The following is a 14,919-nucleotide window of genomic DNA, read 5'->3' on the forward strand; positions in this document are numbered from 1 at the left end:
GTTCATACTTTCGTCTGTCTCCGCAGCGCGAGCCTCCAATGACTGCGTGCGCGCCTTCTGCGCTCCCCGTTGTGCTGTTCTTTGAAACTAGAGAGGGTGACTCTGGGTAATTGTTCTATAAACCATCAGGAAACAGCGAGAAGAACATACATGACAATGTTTACTTTAGTAAACTTGACCAAAACCACACTACGAATTGTTTACTTCATTAATGTGTTTACTGTGATAATGGACTGAGGATGGGAGTAGGATTCGGATTCGGCAGAATCTTAACCATTGGATTCGGTATTTGGCCGAACCCCAAAAATCTGGATTCGGTGCATCCCTAGTCACCTGACGTTGCAACCAAAATGTAACCAAATATCAATGTCTTATGACGTTGTGTGCCTGCTGGGGGGCTTTTAAATCATGTTGATATTGAATGTTCCTTCCACTGCCATTATTTTAGATAATTTTCAATGACTCACCAATATTTGGCATTATGGAAGGTTTTACATTGGTGCTTCCGAGGCTTTGAAAGGTCAAAGGTCAGGGTGACATTGCTTAGAGGCCAGCCAGCTCATATATTTGTCGTCTCTGTATCCATCCGCAGAAGTGTCTTTCAGTGCTGTGTGAATTTTTGTGTGCATGTGCTTGGTGACGTGTAACACACTTACAAATAAGGAAAAGCACCAGTAATGTATCATACAGGAGCCAGCAACATCTCTCTCTCTCTCTCTCTTCAGACATAAACGAGTGTCTGCTGACGCCCAGGCCGTGCACCGTGGGACAGTGTGAGAATACGCCGGGCAGCTTCCGCTGTGTTTGTCCGGCGGGATACCAGACCAACTCCCAGCAGACCCTGTGTGTCGGTTAGAGACGGTTCATTCTCTCTGCCTGCTTCCTCTGTGCTGTTCATGTCAGAGAGAATGTTGTGCATATAATAATGTATGAGTTCTTGATGTATTCCACAGACTTCGATGAGTGCCGTCAGGTGCCCAATCCCTGTATTAACGGGCGCTGTGAAAACACACTGGGCAGCTTCAGGTGTGTGTGCAGAATCGGATACAAGCTACAGGAGAACAGCTGCATAGGTAATTCAAATCCTTTTACCCATAATGCTTCCACACTTTTTTTCGTTTGTTTTGTACATTCTAGCAATTGTTTTAGGGATGCACTAATTATTATTGAGGGGAAATTAATTTAATCGATTTTGTTTACAACTGTCTTGCATTACTAAGAAATCGAGGTGTAACAGTACGCGTATTCGTACTGAACCGTTTCGGTACAGGGCTTTCGGTTCGGTGCACGCGTGTACTGAACGGTTTCCGAATACAATTTTTAACAGTTCACAGTCGGCTTGTTTTAAGCGCGGAACACACTTTAATCCGAGTTCCCACACGAACATATTAAGTATTCAGTCCATTTTATCACGAAATTCAAACGATAAATGTCGTTTTGACGCTCTTGGCGTGACTGATCACTGATCGTGTGAATGCTATCGATCATCTCTTCCTAAAAATAAACATGAATGAACATCTGAAGGTATGTTGAGGATACATTACAACTTACTGTCACATATCATATGTGGTGTAATCGCGCAATCAGTGTTTCAACGGCACAAAGACCTCAAAACTGCTTGTAAACTAAACAATGTCATGTAGCATCACATTTACCTCAGGCAGTCATTCAGTGTCCACAGAATTGTATTCACTAGAGAAATCAACTCTTTCACTAAATATATGCACTATATTAGCCCATATATTCATTATATTCTACTTCACCTGTTAGTGATGTCTTGATTTCTTGTATGTTTTATACCCGTCATGAAAATGACACACACTGTGTATAAATGATTATATTTCAACAATGAATTGGAGATTTAGAAGTGCCTTATGTGAAGTTTACATGTTTGTGTTCTATGTTATTTGAGTGTTGATTGTTATACCTAAAAATTAATAGCAACTGAATTTAGTCTAATAGTTTAGGCTCTGTTGTTAACCTTTAATATTAATGTGCAAGTAAGGGCTCCCTATAGTTTACAGCAATATCTTCAATAAACTTTTAGTTATAATTTAATTCATTTAAGGACAGACACTTGTTTTTCAGTAAACCAAAAAAATAAAATAAAAAGCCATTTTGTAAAACTGCTGTACCAAACCGTCAGTTTTGTGTACCGTTACACCCCTACTAAGAAATGTTTTTTGAGCAGCAAACCATCATATGAGAATCATTTCTGAAGGATCATGTGACACTGAAGACTGGAGTAATGATGATAAATTCAGCTTGGATCACAAGGAATAAATGACATTTTACAGCATGTTCACATAGAAAACAGTCCTTTTTAAAGTGTAATAATATTTCACAATATTTTTAGATTTTACTGTATATTTAATGAAATAAATGCAGCCTTGGTAAAAATTGACCCCAAAATTGACTCAGTGACCCCATCTGTATAGCCTAGGATAGAGACATTAAAATGTACCGTCTCCAAAACAGTATTTCTGAGATGTATTAAATTGGCTTTATGTGGTGTTTTATCATTCTCAGACATAGATGAGTGTGTTGACCCGCTCCGGTGTCCGGGTCAGGAGTGTGTGAACTCTCAGGGCTCATTTAGGTGTGTTTCCTGTAAGCCTGGATTTGATCTGCTCAATGGACAATGCTCAGGTAACACATGGCACAAAATATTCCTTTTAGATACTAATCTTCTGTTACCTTGTGGAAAAGTAGCTAACTAAATACTAAATACTTATGGAAATAATTGTGTTTAGTTTGCTCATGTGTTTAGGTTTCTTGTACTCCTTACTCTTGTTAGTTTCGTGGTTACTCATTGGTTGATGATTATGTTCACCTGTTCCTTGTTTAGTTCCCTTGTTAGTTCTTGTCTTGGTGTTGTGTAGTAGTTACTCTGCCACTTACCTATTTTTACACCAGCATGAACCGGGTGCTAGTTCAGAGCTAGTGCTAGGGCCGGTTCTGAGTTGGTTCGACTGAAGAGCCTTCTAAGAACCGGTTTGTCTCTCCACATGCTAGAGAGCTGCCACAGAGCTGGTCTTACGTCACTGTATACGTCTCATCTTTCTCAGCAACGCTAGCGAGGCAGCGGGAAACACAAACACGCCAGCTTTCCATCAACAATGCCGAACGTTGTGTTACTATTGATGCTCATGGCTTTACGATCCTACATCGGCATTAAAACACAGCGAATCCAACGCATTCGTGCAGCTCGACATCATTTGTATAGACGGAGATTACAAGCGAGCAGCTTTTAGCTCCATTAGCTGCTATTTCTAAAATGGCGGTCACAAGTTTGTGTTGGTCTTGTTGGTCACGGTAACCCCAGCCCCTGACACAAGCGGCTCTTACTTCTAGCCCAGCAATGTTTTGGTGCTACTTACTGTAAGAACCACTTCTCCTGGTTCAGAGTTGGTGCTTTGGGTGTGGAAAGACAAAGAACCGATTTGAAACTAGGCTCTGGCTCCGAACCAGCACCAGCACTGCCTCGGTGGAAAAGGGATATCAGTGAATTCTCCAAGTGTTAGTTAAAGTATTCAGTGTTTGCACATTTTACTAATACCAGGCTATTCATGACAATAATATATTTTAAAAGGATATACTTCAGTGCAAACTGAATGTAATGTTTTCAGACACTCAATCGAGTGTTATTTACAGTTGTAAATATAATTTATAAACACAGTGAGTTGAACTAGAGTGTTTTTTACTCACTTAAAGGGATAGTTCACCCAAAAATTAAAATTAGCCCATGATTTACTCACCCTCAAGTCATCCGAGGTGTGTATGACGTTCTTCTTTCAGACAAATAAAATCAGAGTTATATTACAAAAGTTCAGGCTAATCCAAGCATTAGAATGGGATTTATAGTTGCTCGGTTTTTGAAGTCCATAAAAAGTGCATCTGTCCGTCATATAACTGCTCCACACGGCTCTGGGGTGTTAATAAAGGCCTTCTGAAGCGAATCGATGCTTTTGTGTAAGAAAAATATCCATATTTAAAACTTTAAAAAGTGTTGAAAGTTCCCCTGCCGATCGAAAGACTAACTCGACCAGGTCCGCTCGTCAGGACGTCACGAACGCATCTTGAGTTTCAATTCAATTCAATTCAAATTTATTTGTATAGCGCTTTTCACAATACACATTGTTTCAAAGCAGCTTTACAGAAAGTGAATTTCATAAATGTACATTGAAAAATGTTAGAAAGAGAATGTTAAAGAAAAATTTTAGAATAAGTTAATCAATCATGTATTAATTTAGGTGTCGGGGCATCTGAAGTCTCCATGAGAGGCTGGATACAAGCTGGAGCTGACGAACTAGTTACCTCGAGACTAGTGTCCCGAGATAACAACAGAAAAGCAGATGGGAAATAATTAGCATAGCTGCTGTTCAGAATATTAATGCTTTTGATCCGATTTAACTGTAGTATAAAACGTATTTATAATGTGAATGCTTGGCTAAAGAGATGCGTCTTTAATCTAGTTTTAAACTGGGACAGCGAGTCTGAACCTCGAACAATATCAGGAAGACTATTCCAGAGTTTAGGAGCTAAATGTGAAAAAGCCCTCCCTCCTTTAGTGGACTTAGATATCCTAGGAATGACCAGAAGCCTAGAGTTTAGTGATCTTAAAGAGCGCGATGGATTGTAGGGCGATAGAAGATCCGTTAGATACACTGGAGCTAAACCATTTAGGGCTTTATAGGTCAGTAGCAATAGTTTGTAATTGATACGGAACTTAATAGGTAACCAGTGTAGAGATGATAAAATTGGTGTTATATGATCATACTTTCTTGACCTAGTAAGAACTCTAGCAGCCGCGTTTTGGACTAACTGTAGCTTGTTTATTGATGATGCAGGACAACCAGCTAATAAAGCGTCTCACTTTCAACATTCAACACTTTTCCACGGAAGGCGGTCGGTTGAAAGTTTACTTTATAAAGTTTTAAACATGGATATTTTTCTTACACAAAAGCATCGATTCGCTTCAGAAGGCCTTTATTAACACCCCAGAGCCGTGTGGAGCAGTTATATGACAGACAGATGCACTTTTTATGGACTTCAAAAACAGAGCAACTATTACTGCTATTCTAATGCTTGGATTAGCCTGAACATTTGTAATATAACTCAGATTTTATTCGTCTGAAAGAAGAATGTCATACACACCTCAGATGACTTGAGGGTGAGTAAATTATGGGCTAATTTTCATTTTTGGGTGAACTATCCCTTTAAGTAAGACTTCAGTAAATTTTTATGTAATTTCATAATTACTTACAGTATATTATCTTTGAAATATGGTTAAAGTGTGCTGCTGAGCATTTATGACAAGCTAACATATACTTTAATGTAATTTCTATTGTATGTCATATATTTAAATATAAATATTTATGTCATATTTAAAGGAACACATCACTTTTTTTTTTAAATAGTCTCATTTTCTGTCTCCCCTAGAGTTAAACGATTGAGTTTTACTGTTTTTGAATCCATTCAGCCGATCTCTGGGTCTGGCGGTAGCACTGTTAGCGTAGCTTAGCATAGATCATTGAATCTGATTAGACCGTTAGCATCTCGCTCAAAAAATGACCAAAGAGTTTCGATATTTTTGCTATTTATAACTTGACTCTTCTGTAGTTCCATCGTGTGCTAAGACCGACAAAAAATGAAAAGTTGTGATTTTCTAGGCCGATATGGAGAGGAACTAAACTCTCATTCCTGCGTAATAATCAAGGAACCATGAGGGCAGCGGCACAATGATAATACACAGCGCCTGAAACCAATGTGACAACCTACTTACACAGAGAACGCTGGGGACTATTTTCAGGAAAAATATCGAAACTCTTTGATCATTTTTGAGCGAGATGCTAACGGTCTAATCAGATTCAATGATCTATGCTAAGCTACGCTAACAGTGCAACCGCCAGACCCAGAGATCGGCTGAATGGATTCACAAACGGTCAAACTCAACTGTTTAACTCTAGAGGAGACGGAAAATTTGCCTTTTTTTTTAAGTGGAGTGTTCCTTTAATATTTTTTAAATATTTGTAATTACACATTTGTAATGATATTTGCAAGTTAGTACATTTAAACAAATGTATTTATTGTACATCTTCAGTATTAATATCAAATAACACATGACAGTTAAAGTACTTGCATGTTCTTTAGTATGCAAATGTAAATTAAATTAATATATTATAGTTTAAATATATAAATATAATTAGTTGAATTATACATAGATGTATATATAGTTTCTTATATAAATTTGCAATCACAAATTTGTAATGATAAAGTTGCAATTTAGTACATTTTAAAAATATATTAATGCGCTATAGTAAAATTGTAATCAAATGCTTTCCATGTGCTTTAGTATGTCAACACATCTAAATAAATGCACTTCTTTAAATCATGACAAAAGATATTAAAACATAATGATTAAAAATGTGCTTAGGTGTGTTAAACTTTTGTTAGAAAAGTGCACTCTCTTTCAGTACTTTTATTTTATTAATATTAGGGCTGTCAAAAGATTAATCGCATCCAAAATAAAAGTTTGTGTTTACATAATATATGTGTGTTTACTTTATTATTTATATATAAATACACACACAAGCATGTATATATTTAAGAAAAAAATATTATTTTTATATATAAAACATTTATATTTATATATATTATAGATTATATAAATGTATATACAGTATACATGCAAATATTTCTTAAATATATACATGAATGTGTGTGTATTTATATATAAATAATAATTAGCAGAGTTCACACACATATATTATGTAAACACAAACTTTTATTTTGGATGCGATTAATCGCGATCAATCTTTTGACAGCCCTAATTAATATTATATTATCTGCCTGTAAACTCACTTCATTTTCTCAAGGGTTATAAGGGTAACGTTGAGCTTTTCAGTGTAACAAAGTCTTTCTTTGATTCAGATATTGATGAATGTCGTCGGACCCCCTCCCCGTGTCCGGACGGCCGCTGTGAAAACACACCGGGCAGCTACAGATGCTCATGTCAAACCGGATACAGACTGAAGGCCAACACCTGTGTGGGTAAGAGGAATAAAATGCCAAAAATTGAAATAATATACATTTACATGCAAAGTATGATTGTGTTCATTGGTATGCACGTTACAGATGTGAATGAGTGTGAGGACCCGTCGCAGTGTCCTGGACAGGAGTGTGTGAACTCTCAGGGATCGTATAGGTGTGTGTCGTGCAGACCTGGATTTGGCTTTAGGAATGGAGCATGCTCAGGTAACGATTCGTGTCAACCCGCAAGCAATAATGCAGGAAATATACAGACCCTGAAAGTAGACCCTGATGTTGTTATCTGTCCAGATATTGACGAATGCCGTCAGACGGCTTCTCTTTGCTTGAACGGACTGTGTGAAAACACGCCTGGCAGCTTCAGGTGTGTGTGCAGAACTGGCTTCAGACTGCAGGGCGGCTCCTGCACAGGTATGATGGCTCAAACAAAAGCACTATTGAAAAACTGGGATTGAAATAAATACTGTAAGTCAAATGTGTGTGTGTGGACGCAGATGTGAATGAGTGTGAGGACCCGTCGCAGTGTCCTGGACAGGAGTGTGTGAACTCTCAGGGATCGTATAGGTGTGTTTCCTGCAGGCCTGGATTCAGTATTAAAAATAGAGCATGCTCAGGTAAGTACAACACATCTGTGGCCGGTGGCATAAACTGCTTAGACTAGTCTTAAAAGTTAGTCATGCTTTTTTCCTCTTCAAAACTGGTTCTAACTTTTTAAAACCAGTTATATGGTAGATCGGTCTAGTTTGAATTGGGAAAATAAGACCTGTTAACTCACTGCTAGTTGGTCAAACTAGTTCTTAAGACACAGTTTTAGTGGCTAAGTTTATGCAACTGACCCCTGGATGGACATTTGACCTTGAATGGGCCACTATAATTGTACACCTATTTCTGACAAACAAATGAAGCTGGAAAAACCACATTGAAAAAAAAAAACTATACTAACTTTCCTAAACAATACTGTTATCTGTCAAAGTTTAAAATGTGGCGTTAGAATAACTTTCCCAGAATTAACTTCAAATATTTAAGGTAACATAACTTCATTTTTAAGGCAGCACCAACACTTAAATTATATTTAATTGTGTAATTTGCTACAGCAAAGTGTATTTGTTTTTCTCAAATTATATTTATAGTTGATTTCATTTTATTAAAACATATAATTTTTAAAAAGACAAAAACATTAACACAAAGTTAAAAAAACAAAACAAAATGGTCACACTTTGGATTAGGGTCCAATTCTCACTATTAACTATGACTTTTTCCTCAATAAACTCCTAATTACTGCTATATGGAGTATAGTTCCTCTCCATATCGGCCTAGAAAATCACAACTTCTCATTTTCCGTCGGTCTTAGTACACGATGTGACTACAGAGTCAAGTTTTAAACAGGAAAAATATCGAAACTCTTTGGTCATTTTTGAGCGAGATGCTAACGGTCTAATCAGATTCAATGATCTATGCTAAGCTATGCTAAAAGTGCTACGGCCAGACCTGGAGATCGGCCGAATGGATTCAAAAACGGTAAAACTCAACTGTTTAACTCTAGGGGAGATGGAAAATGAGCCTATTTTCAAAAAAAGTGTTGTGTTGCTTTAATGCAGGTCAATAGAATTGTTCCGTTATGTTGACTCTTATTTTGACATTCTTGTTTCCGTTAGTTCCTGTTTCCCTGCTCTGCTTAGTTTCAGTTTCCTTGGTCACTGATTATGTCCTTGTTTGTTTCTAATAAAGATATCTATCAGATAGTTTCACTGACCCGCTGAATATGATCTGAATCTGGCCTGAGCTTTGGTCTCCAGCAGGGAAAGCATGAAGCTTATTGTATAATGAACGGGTTGTTTATTTGTGTCAGATATCGATGAGTGTCGTCAGACTCCTGATCTGTGTGTTAACGGCCGCTGTGAGAATAATGTGGGAAGTTACAGCTGTGTGTGTCGGCCTGGATTCAGACCAGAGGCAAACATCTGCAAAGGTATGAGCTTCACCACAGAACTGAGCTGTTTTACTGGAGTCAGCATGTCCCTTGTGTAAAGAAGTGCACTTGAGCGTACTTTTAAAGAGAGTACTTGTTACAGAAATAAGTGTGAACTGAATGTCATGTTTTTGGAGACTTAATTGCATGTTAAATGGAATCAAATTTATATTAAATGCAAGTGTTTTGACCCACTTAAGTAGGACTTCAGTACATCTTTATATGTATTTTTTTAATTATATTGTTTCATGTATGTACTGAATGAATGTACTGACAAGCATTTACAGTAAACTAAAATATACTAGTTTAATGTCATTTTTATTGAACCTCTGTTTTAAATAAATTTGCAAAGTGTACTTAAGTGTGTTGAGAAACAGTCATGAAAGTGTATACTCTCGATAAGTTCACTTAAGTGGCCTTTTATTTCATTAAAATTATGTTATCTGCAAGTGCAGTTTTTAAGAAATATATAAACTTTTAAGATTTAAGGTACGCTACAAGTGCACATTCAGTACAGTTAAGCGCACTAGTTTTTCACAAGGGCTCATATTTCATCCTCAAAGTTGTTTCATTCATAAAATGAGAATGGTTTGAGTTTCTTACCTTGTTCCAGATGTGAACGAGTGTGAAAATGAGCTTCAGTGCCCAGGAAAAGAGTGTGTGAACTCGGTCGGCTCCTTCAAGTGTGTCTCCTGTCAGCCGGGCTTTCAGCTTCTTGATGGACACTGCCAAGGTATCACAAATAACATTAAAAATAAAGGGGAACTGGTTATTTATTTCTTTCTTTAAGGGCGCTTTCACACCTACCTTGTTTGGTCCGAATCAAAATTACAGGTGTGAAACCTCCCCCAGACAAAACAGGCGAAATTTGGTCCGAAGAAAAAAGGTAGTCTAGGTCCGCATCAAACTGAACAAAGGTTCGGTTCGTTTCTAGTGTTAAAGCATTTTCTGTATGGTTCACACTTTCAGACCATTTACAGGAAGTTGTACAGTGTTTATGTTTAAAGGATTAGTTCACTTTCAAATAAACTTTTGCTTATAATTTACTCACCCCCTTGTCATCCAAGATATCCATGTCTTTCTGTCTTCAGTCGAAAAGAAATTAAGATTTTTGATGAAAAGATTTCAGGATATTTCTCCATATAATGGAAGTCAATAGACCCCATACGGTTCAAGGTCCAAATGAGAGGTTCAGTACAGCTTCAAAAGGGCTTTAAACCACATCAAACGGTTCCAGACGATCAATAATCTAGCGAAACGATTGTCTTTTTTTTTTTAAATAAATAAAGTTTAAGTTTTATAAGCACAAATGCTCGCCTTGCAGTGAAAAGGTATATGACCATCCAGTGAATATTAGTTTCTGTTCCTGGCGAGGCTTGAATTTACGGGTATGTCCCTCTTTGGCTAATGTACTTTCAAGATGGAGGGGCAACATGGCGACCCGCATTCGAACCCCTCACCCGTATGTATTTACAATGGCATATTATAAACTTACGAGAATACTTTATTACTTGAAAGAAGTACATATACATTAATGAGCACATCTATTTTTGAAAGAACTAAGTGTTTTTAGCTAAGAATAAACTAAAAAAGTTACACAGTGTAGCTTTAAAGTTTTTCAGTCAAGAGCAGTGAGTGAATTTCTCTGTCTTTTGTTGTTGTATTAACATTAAAGGGATAGTTCACACAAAAATGAAAATTCTGTCATCGAGAAATTAATACAGGTTTGGAACAATATTAGAGTGAGTAAATAATGACACAATTTTAGAGGTGAACTGTCCCTTTAAGGACCGCGTGTTCACTATAGGCTGCGCTGCTGTCAATTTAAGACCTGCACACATCTAATACACAGACACACGCGATTTTACTTTCACTTTAGACATAACCGACTGTGTTTATGTTAACCTTGTGTGCGTTTGACAGTATTAGTGCAGTAAGACGACTACTAAGTCCAGTAATCACGTGTGTGACAGGCGTTTGGTGCGCAAATAATGAACTTTGGTGATTGTGAATAACTATAGTGTTCCGTGAGTATAACTCCACCATTAACCTGTGATGTGAATGTATGTCGCGTTGTTCAGTATTGGGATGGAGGCAAATTATAGAATTTGTAGAAAAATAATGAATTAAATGCAAAACCGGAAAAAATTCACAAGCGCGTATTGAACTGTGAATGCTGTACCGAACGGTTCAATATTATATTGAGAATTGTGGCATCCCTAATATTTAATATTATCTCATAATTTGGCAGCCGGTTTATTAGGCTGCTGTCACTTTAAGAGCTGACGCGCGGATCCAATACACTGTTACACATGCGTTTTCTTTCTCAACTGTTTACATTCACTTAAAACAGAACTGACTGTGTTTACGTGAATACTAACATATAGATATCTGTAATATCTCATAATTTGGCAGCAGGTTTATTAGGCTGCTGTCACTTTAAGACCTGATGCATGCATCCATTACATTCTTACACACGCATTTTCTTTCTCACATTCACTTAAAACAGAACTGAGTGTGTTTACGTGAATACTCACCAGCATTTTGACATTGTTTTGTGTGTATTTGACTGTTCCTATTCTGTCGTTAGCTGATTTGAATGTGTATTTGAATGCATTTGTTCTGTCTCACTTGTGTGTTTTCAGACACAGACGAATGTAGTGAAAACCCGACGCTCTGCACTAATGGCCAGTGTAAAAACACTGCGGGCAGCTTCAGATGTGTGTGTGCCCTGGGCTTCCAGCTCCAGGACGGCTCTTGCTCGGGTAAGAGAGCACACAGCGCTGTCGTTTCATTTCAGCTTATCTAATGGCATTTACATAAGCGTTTGTTTCTTGGGCAGACACTGACGAGTGTTTGGACCCACTGCAGTGTCCCGGTCAGCAGTGCCTGAATTCTCCGGGCTCCTACAAGTGTGTTCCCTGCAGAGATGGGCACAGCATGCAGAACGGACGCTGCACAGGTTAGACCAGCTTAACCTCCAAACGCACAAACGCTTCCGACATCTGACTCGCCGTGTCGCTTTTAATCTTCCTAAATACTCGTCCTGCATACTTTCAAGTCATCTCGAAGTTCTCTGAGTGCAAACAGCTGCTTCGCTGGCGCTAAGTAAAGGAAGTAGTGCAGAAAGTTGGCTTTGGCTAATGAACGGCATCTTCATTCCTCCTTCATGGTCTATCTATCGCTCTTCCTGAAGAAGAGTGGCGTGTGAGAGGAGGCATATGGCCTGCAGATGGCACGACTGGAATCTTAGCCACACAATCACCTCCATCCGCTTACATTCTGTGTTTGTGGATCGTGAGATTAAAGTTGGCCGGGTCGAGGGAGGAAGAGGAGTCAACTCATCTGTCTCTCAAAACCCTTCAAAACTATATAATATTACATCAAATTGCACTACAGCACACTAGCATACAAAATTAAATAAAACATTTATTTTAATAAGTCATTTAACATTCTTAAATAATAAAATAATCATGAAACGTTAATAAAAATGTATACATATATTTTCAATAAATAAATCAAATGTGTTAATAAATAATTAAATCATGCAATGTTTCGTAAATAAATAATAAAACATACATACATAACCTCATAAATATAATAATTAATTTTTTTATATAGAACACTGAGACATTTTACATTTGATGCTGACATTTACAGTATTCAGACATTTCATTTGATTTAAGATTTATTTATTTATAATTTTACTGACATTTTATTATTTATTTCTTTTAAACATTTATTTCTGGTTACTGACATTTCATGTTTTTTTTTTAAACACACACATATTTTTAAAAACATATTTATTTCTTTATTTTATTCACACATTTCATGATTTATTTAAAACTTTTGTTTTATTGACATTTTGTGATTTAAAAATAAATAAACATTTTATTGATTTAAAACATTATATGATTTATTAATGATTTATTTTAAACATATATTTTTAATTTTTTTATTCTGGATTTATTGAAAACGTTTATTTTGTCGACACATTTCATGATAAAAAAATTATTTATTTTATTGACATTTCATGATTTTATTTATTTTTTAAACATATTTATTTATTTTATTGACATTTCATGATTTTATTAAAACATTTTATTTAAATTTCATGATTTCTTTTTATTTTTTAAACATTTATTTATTTTATTGACATATTTCATGATTTATTTATTTGTGATAATATTTATTTTATTGAAATATGTCAATAAAATAAATGTTTTAATAAAACCATGAAATATGTCAATAAAATAAATATTATTACAAATAAATAAATCATTAAGTATATCAATAAAATAAATGTTTTAATAAAATCATGAAATATGTCAATAAAATAAATATGTTGATTTATTATTATTTATTAATTATTATTTCAATAACATAAATGGAGAATTGTTTAAAAAATAAATAAATCGTGACATTTGTGAATAAAATAAATAAACATATGTTTAAAAATAAATAAATCACGAAATTTCAATAAAATAAATGTTTTGATAAAACCACAAAATATTTCATGATTTATTGAAAACATTTATTTTATTGACATTTCGTGATTTTTAAAAAATAAACATATACATTTATTTTTAAACAATTATTTATTTTATTGACATTTAATGATTTCTTTATTTTTAAACATATATTTATTTATTTTATTAACACATTTCATAGTTAACTTATTTTTTAAAACATTTATTTTATTGACATTTAATGATTTATTTATTTTTAAACATATATTTATTTATTTTATTAACAAATGTCATGATTTTTTTTTTACATTTCTTCATTTATTTTATCGACACATTTCATGTTTTGTTTTTTTAAATAATAATAATAAATCAACATATTTATTTTACTGACATTTTCATGATTGATTTATTTTTTAAACATTTCTCCATTTATTTTATTGACACATTTCCGGATAATAAAAAAAAGAAAAACATTTTAATTAACGCATTTCATGATTTTTTTTTATTATAAATCAACATATTTATTTTATTGACATTTTAATGATTGATTTATTTTTAAACATTTATTTTATTGACACATTTCATTATTATCATTTTTTATTTATTTATGATTATTCTTGCAAAAAGCTTGATTGCCATTATAAGGGGATAAGGAAGTGATATGTGATGCACAGAGACTCAAACACACAGCTTTTCTGCTTCTGCACTGTCACCAGCAACACTTCCTGTTTGTTTCCCCTTCAGACATTGATGAGTGTGTGAGTCCTCACTCGTGTGGGCCGCAGAGTGTGTGTGTGAACACGGACGGGTCGTATCGCTGCGACTGCTCTCCCGGATACAGAGCAGCCGGCCCACGGCGCCAGTGCAGAGGTCAGAGGCCATTCAAACTCAATATCACATTCAATTCTCATTCAGTTCTTACACTGCTGACAATGTGCTGCTCTCAAATCTGAGCTTGTTTTTAACTGGTTTCTCCCACTATGCCTCAGACATTAACGAGTGTCTGGAAGGAGATTTCTGCTTCTCAAACGGAGAGTGTGTGAACACAGACGGCTCGTTTAAGTGTGTGTGCTCGCATGGCTACACGAGCGCCGTTAACGGGACGTCCTGCCAAGGTATGTGATATATAGCCAACATCAAGCTGCCATTGAACATATAATGTGTCTGGAAGTCTAAAAGCTATAGCGTGACAAATGACCTTGGAGTGTTTTTATGAATTTTTCAGTTGTCATGAGGGAGTTGTTTTAAAAGGAAATCTCTCGAATGTGAAATGTTACTTAATTCTTGGACGAAATGATTCCCATAACTGCATTACTCAAAGGCCTGAAGTAAACACGTCCACACACACCCTATCGGATACAATCAAGATGCAGGATAATCACGCAGCATGTGATAAAGGAAAACATCTGCACACTCAAATACTGCAGGCAA

General features: G+C 35.7%; 1 protein-coding gene across 3 annotated transcripts in view; it reads left to right on the forward strand.

Moving 5' to 3' along the window:
• The window catches only part of ltbp4 (latent transforming growth factor beta binding protein 4), a 121,842-nt gene that overhangs the window by 70,814 nt on the left and 36,109 nt on the right, over positions 1-14,919 (forward strand). For 2 of the 3 annotated variants that reach the window (XM_079825954.1, XM_079825956.1), the window contains 13 exons: positions 726-851; positions 954-1,073; positions 2,530-2,649; positions 6,934-7,053; positions 7,138-7,257; positions 7,342-7,461; positions 7,545-7,664; positions 8,900-9,019; positions 9,633-9,752; positions 11,665-11,784; positions 11,862-11,981; positions 14,233-14,358; positions 14,478-14,603. In XM_079825954.1, the coding sequence (XP_079682080.1) occupies positions 726-851; positions 954-1,073; positions 2,530-2,649; positions 6,934-7,053; positions 7,138-7,257; positions 7,342-7,461; positions 7,545-7,664; positions 8,900-9,019; positions 9,633-9,752; positions 11,665-11,784; positions 11,862-11,981; positions 14,233-14,358; positions 14,478-14,603 (1,578 nt within the window). The remainder of the gene's footprint in view (positions 1-725; positions 852-953; positions 1,074-2,529; positions 2,650-6,933; positions 7,054-7,137; positions 7,258-7,341; positions 7,462-7,544; positions 7,665-8,899; positions 9,020-9,632; positions 9,753-11,664; positions 11,785-11,861; positions 11,982-14,232; positions 14,359-14,477; positions 14,604-14,919) is intronic. The other variant, XM_079825955.1, reaches the window with a different exon arrangement.

This window comes from Gobio gobio, assembly GCF_949357685.1.
Source record: "Gobio gobio genome assembly, chromosome: 9".
Classification (NCBI taxonomy): domain Eukaryota; kingdom Metazoa; phylum Chordata; class Actinopteri; order Cypriniformes; family Gobionidae; genus Gobio; species Gobio gobio.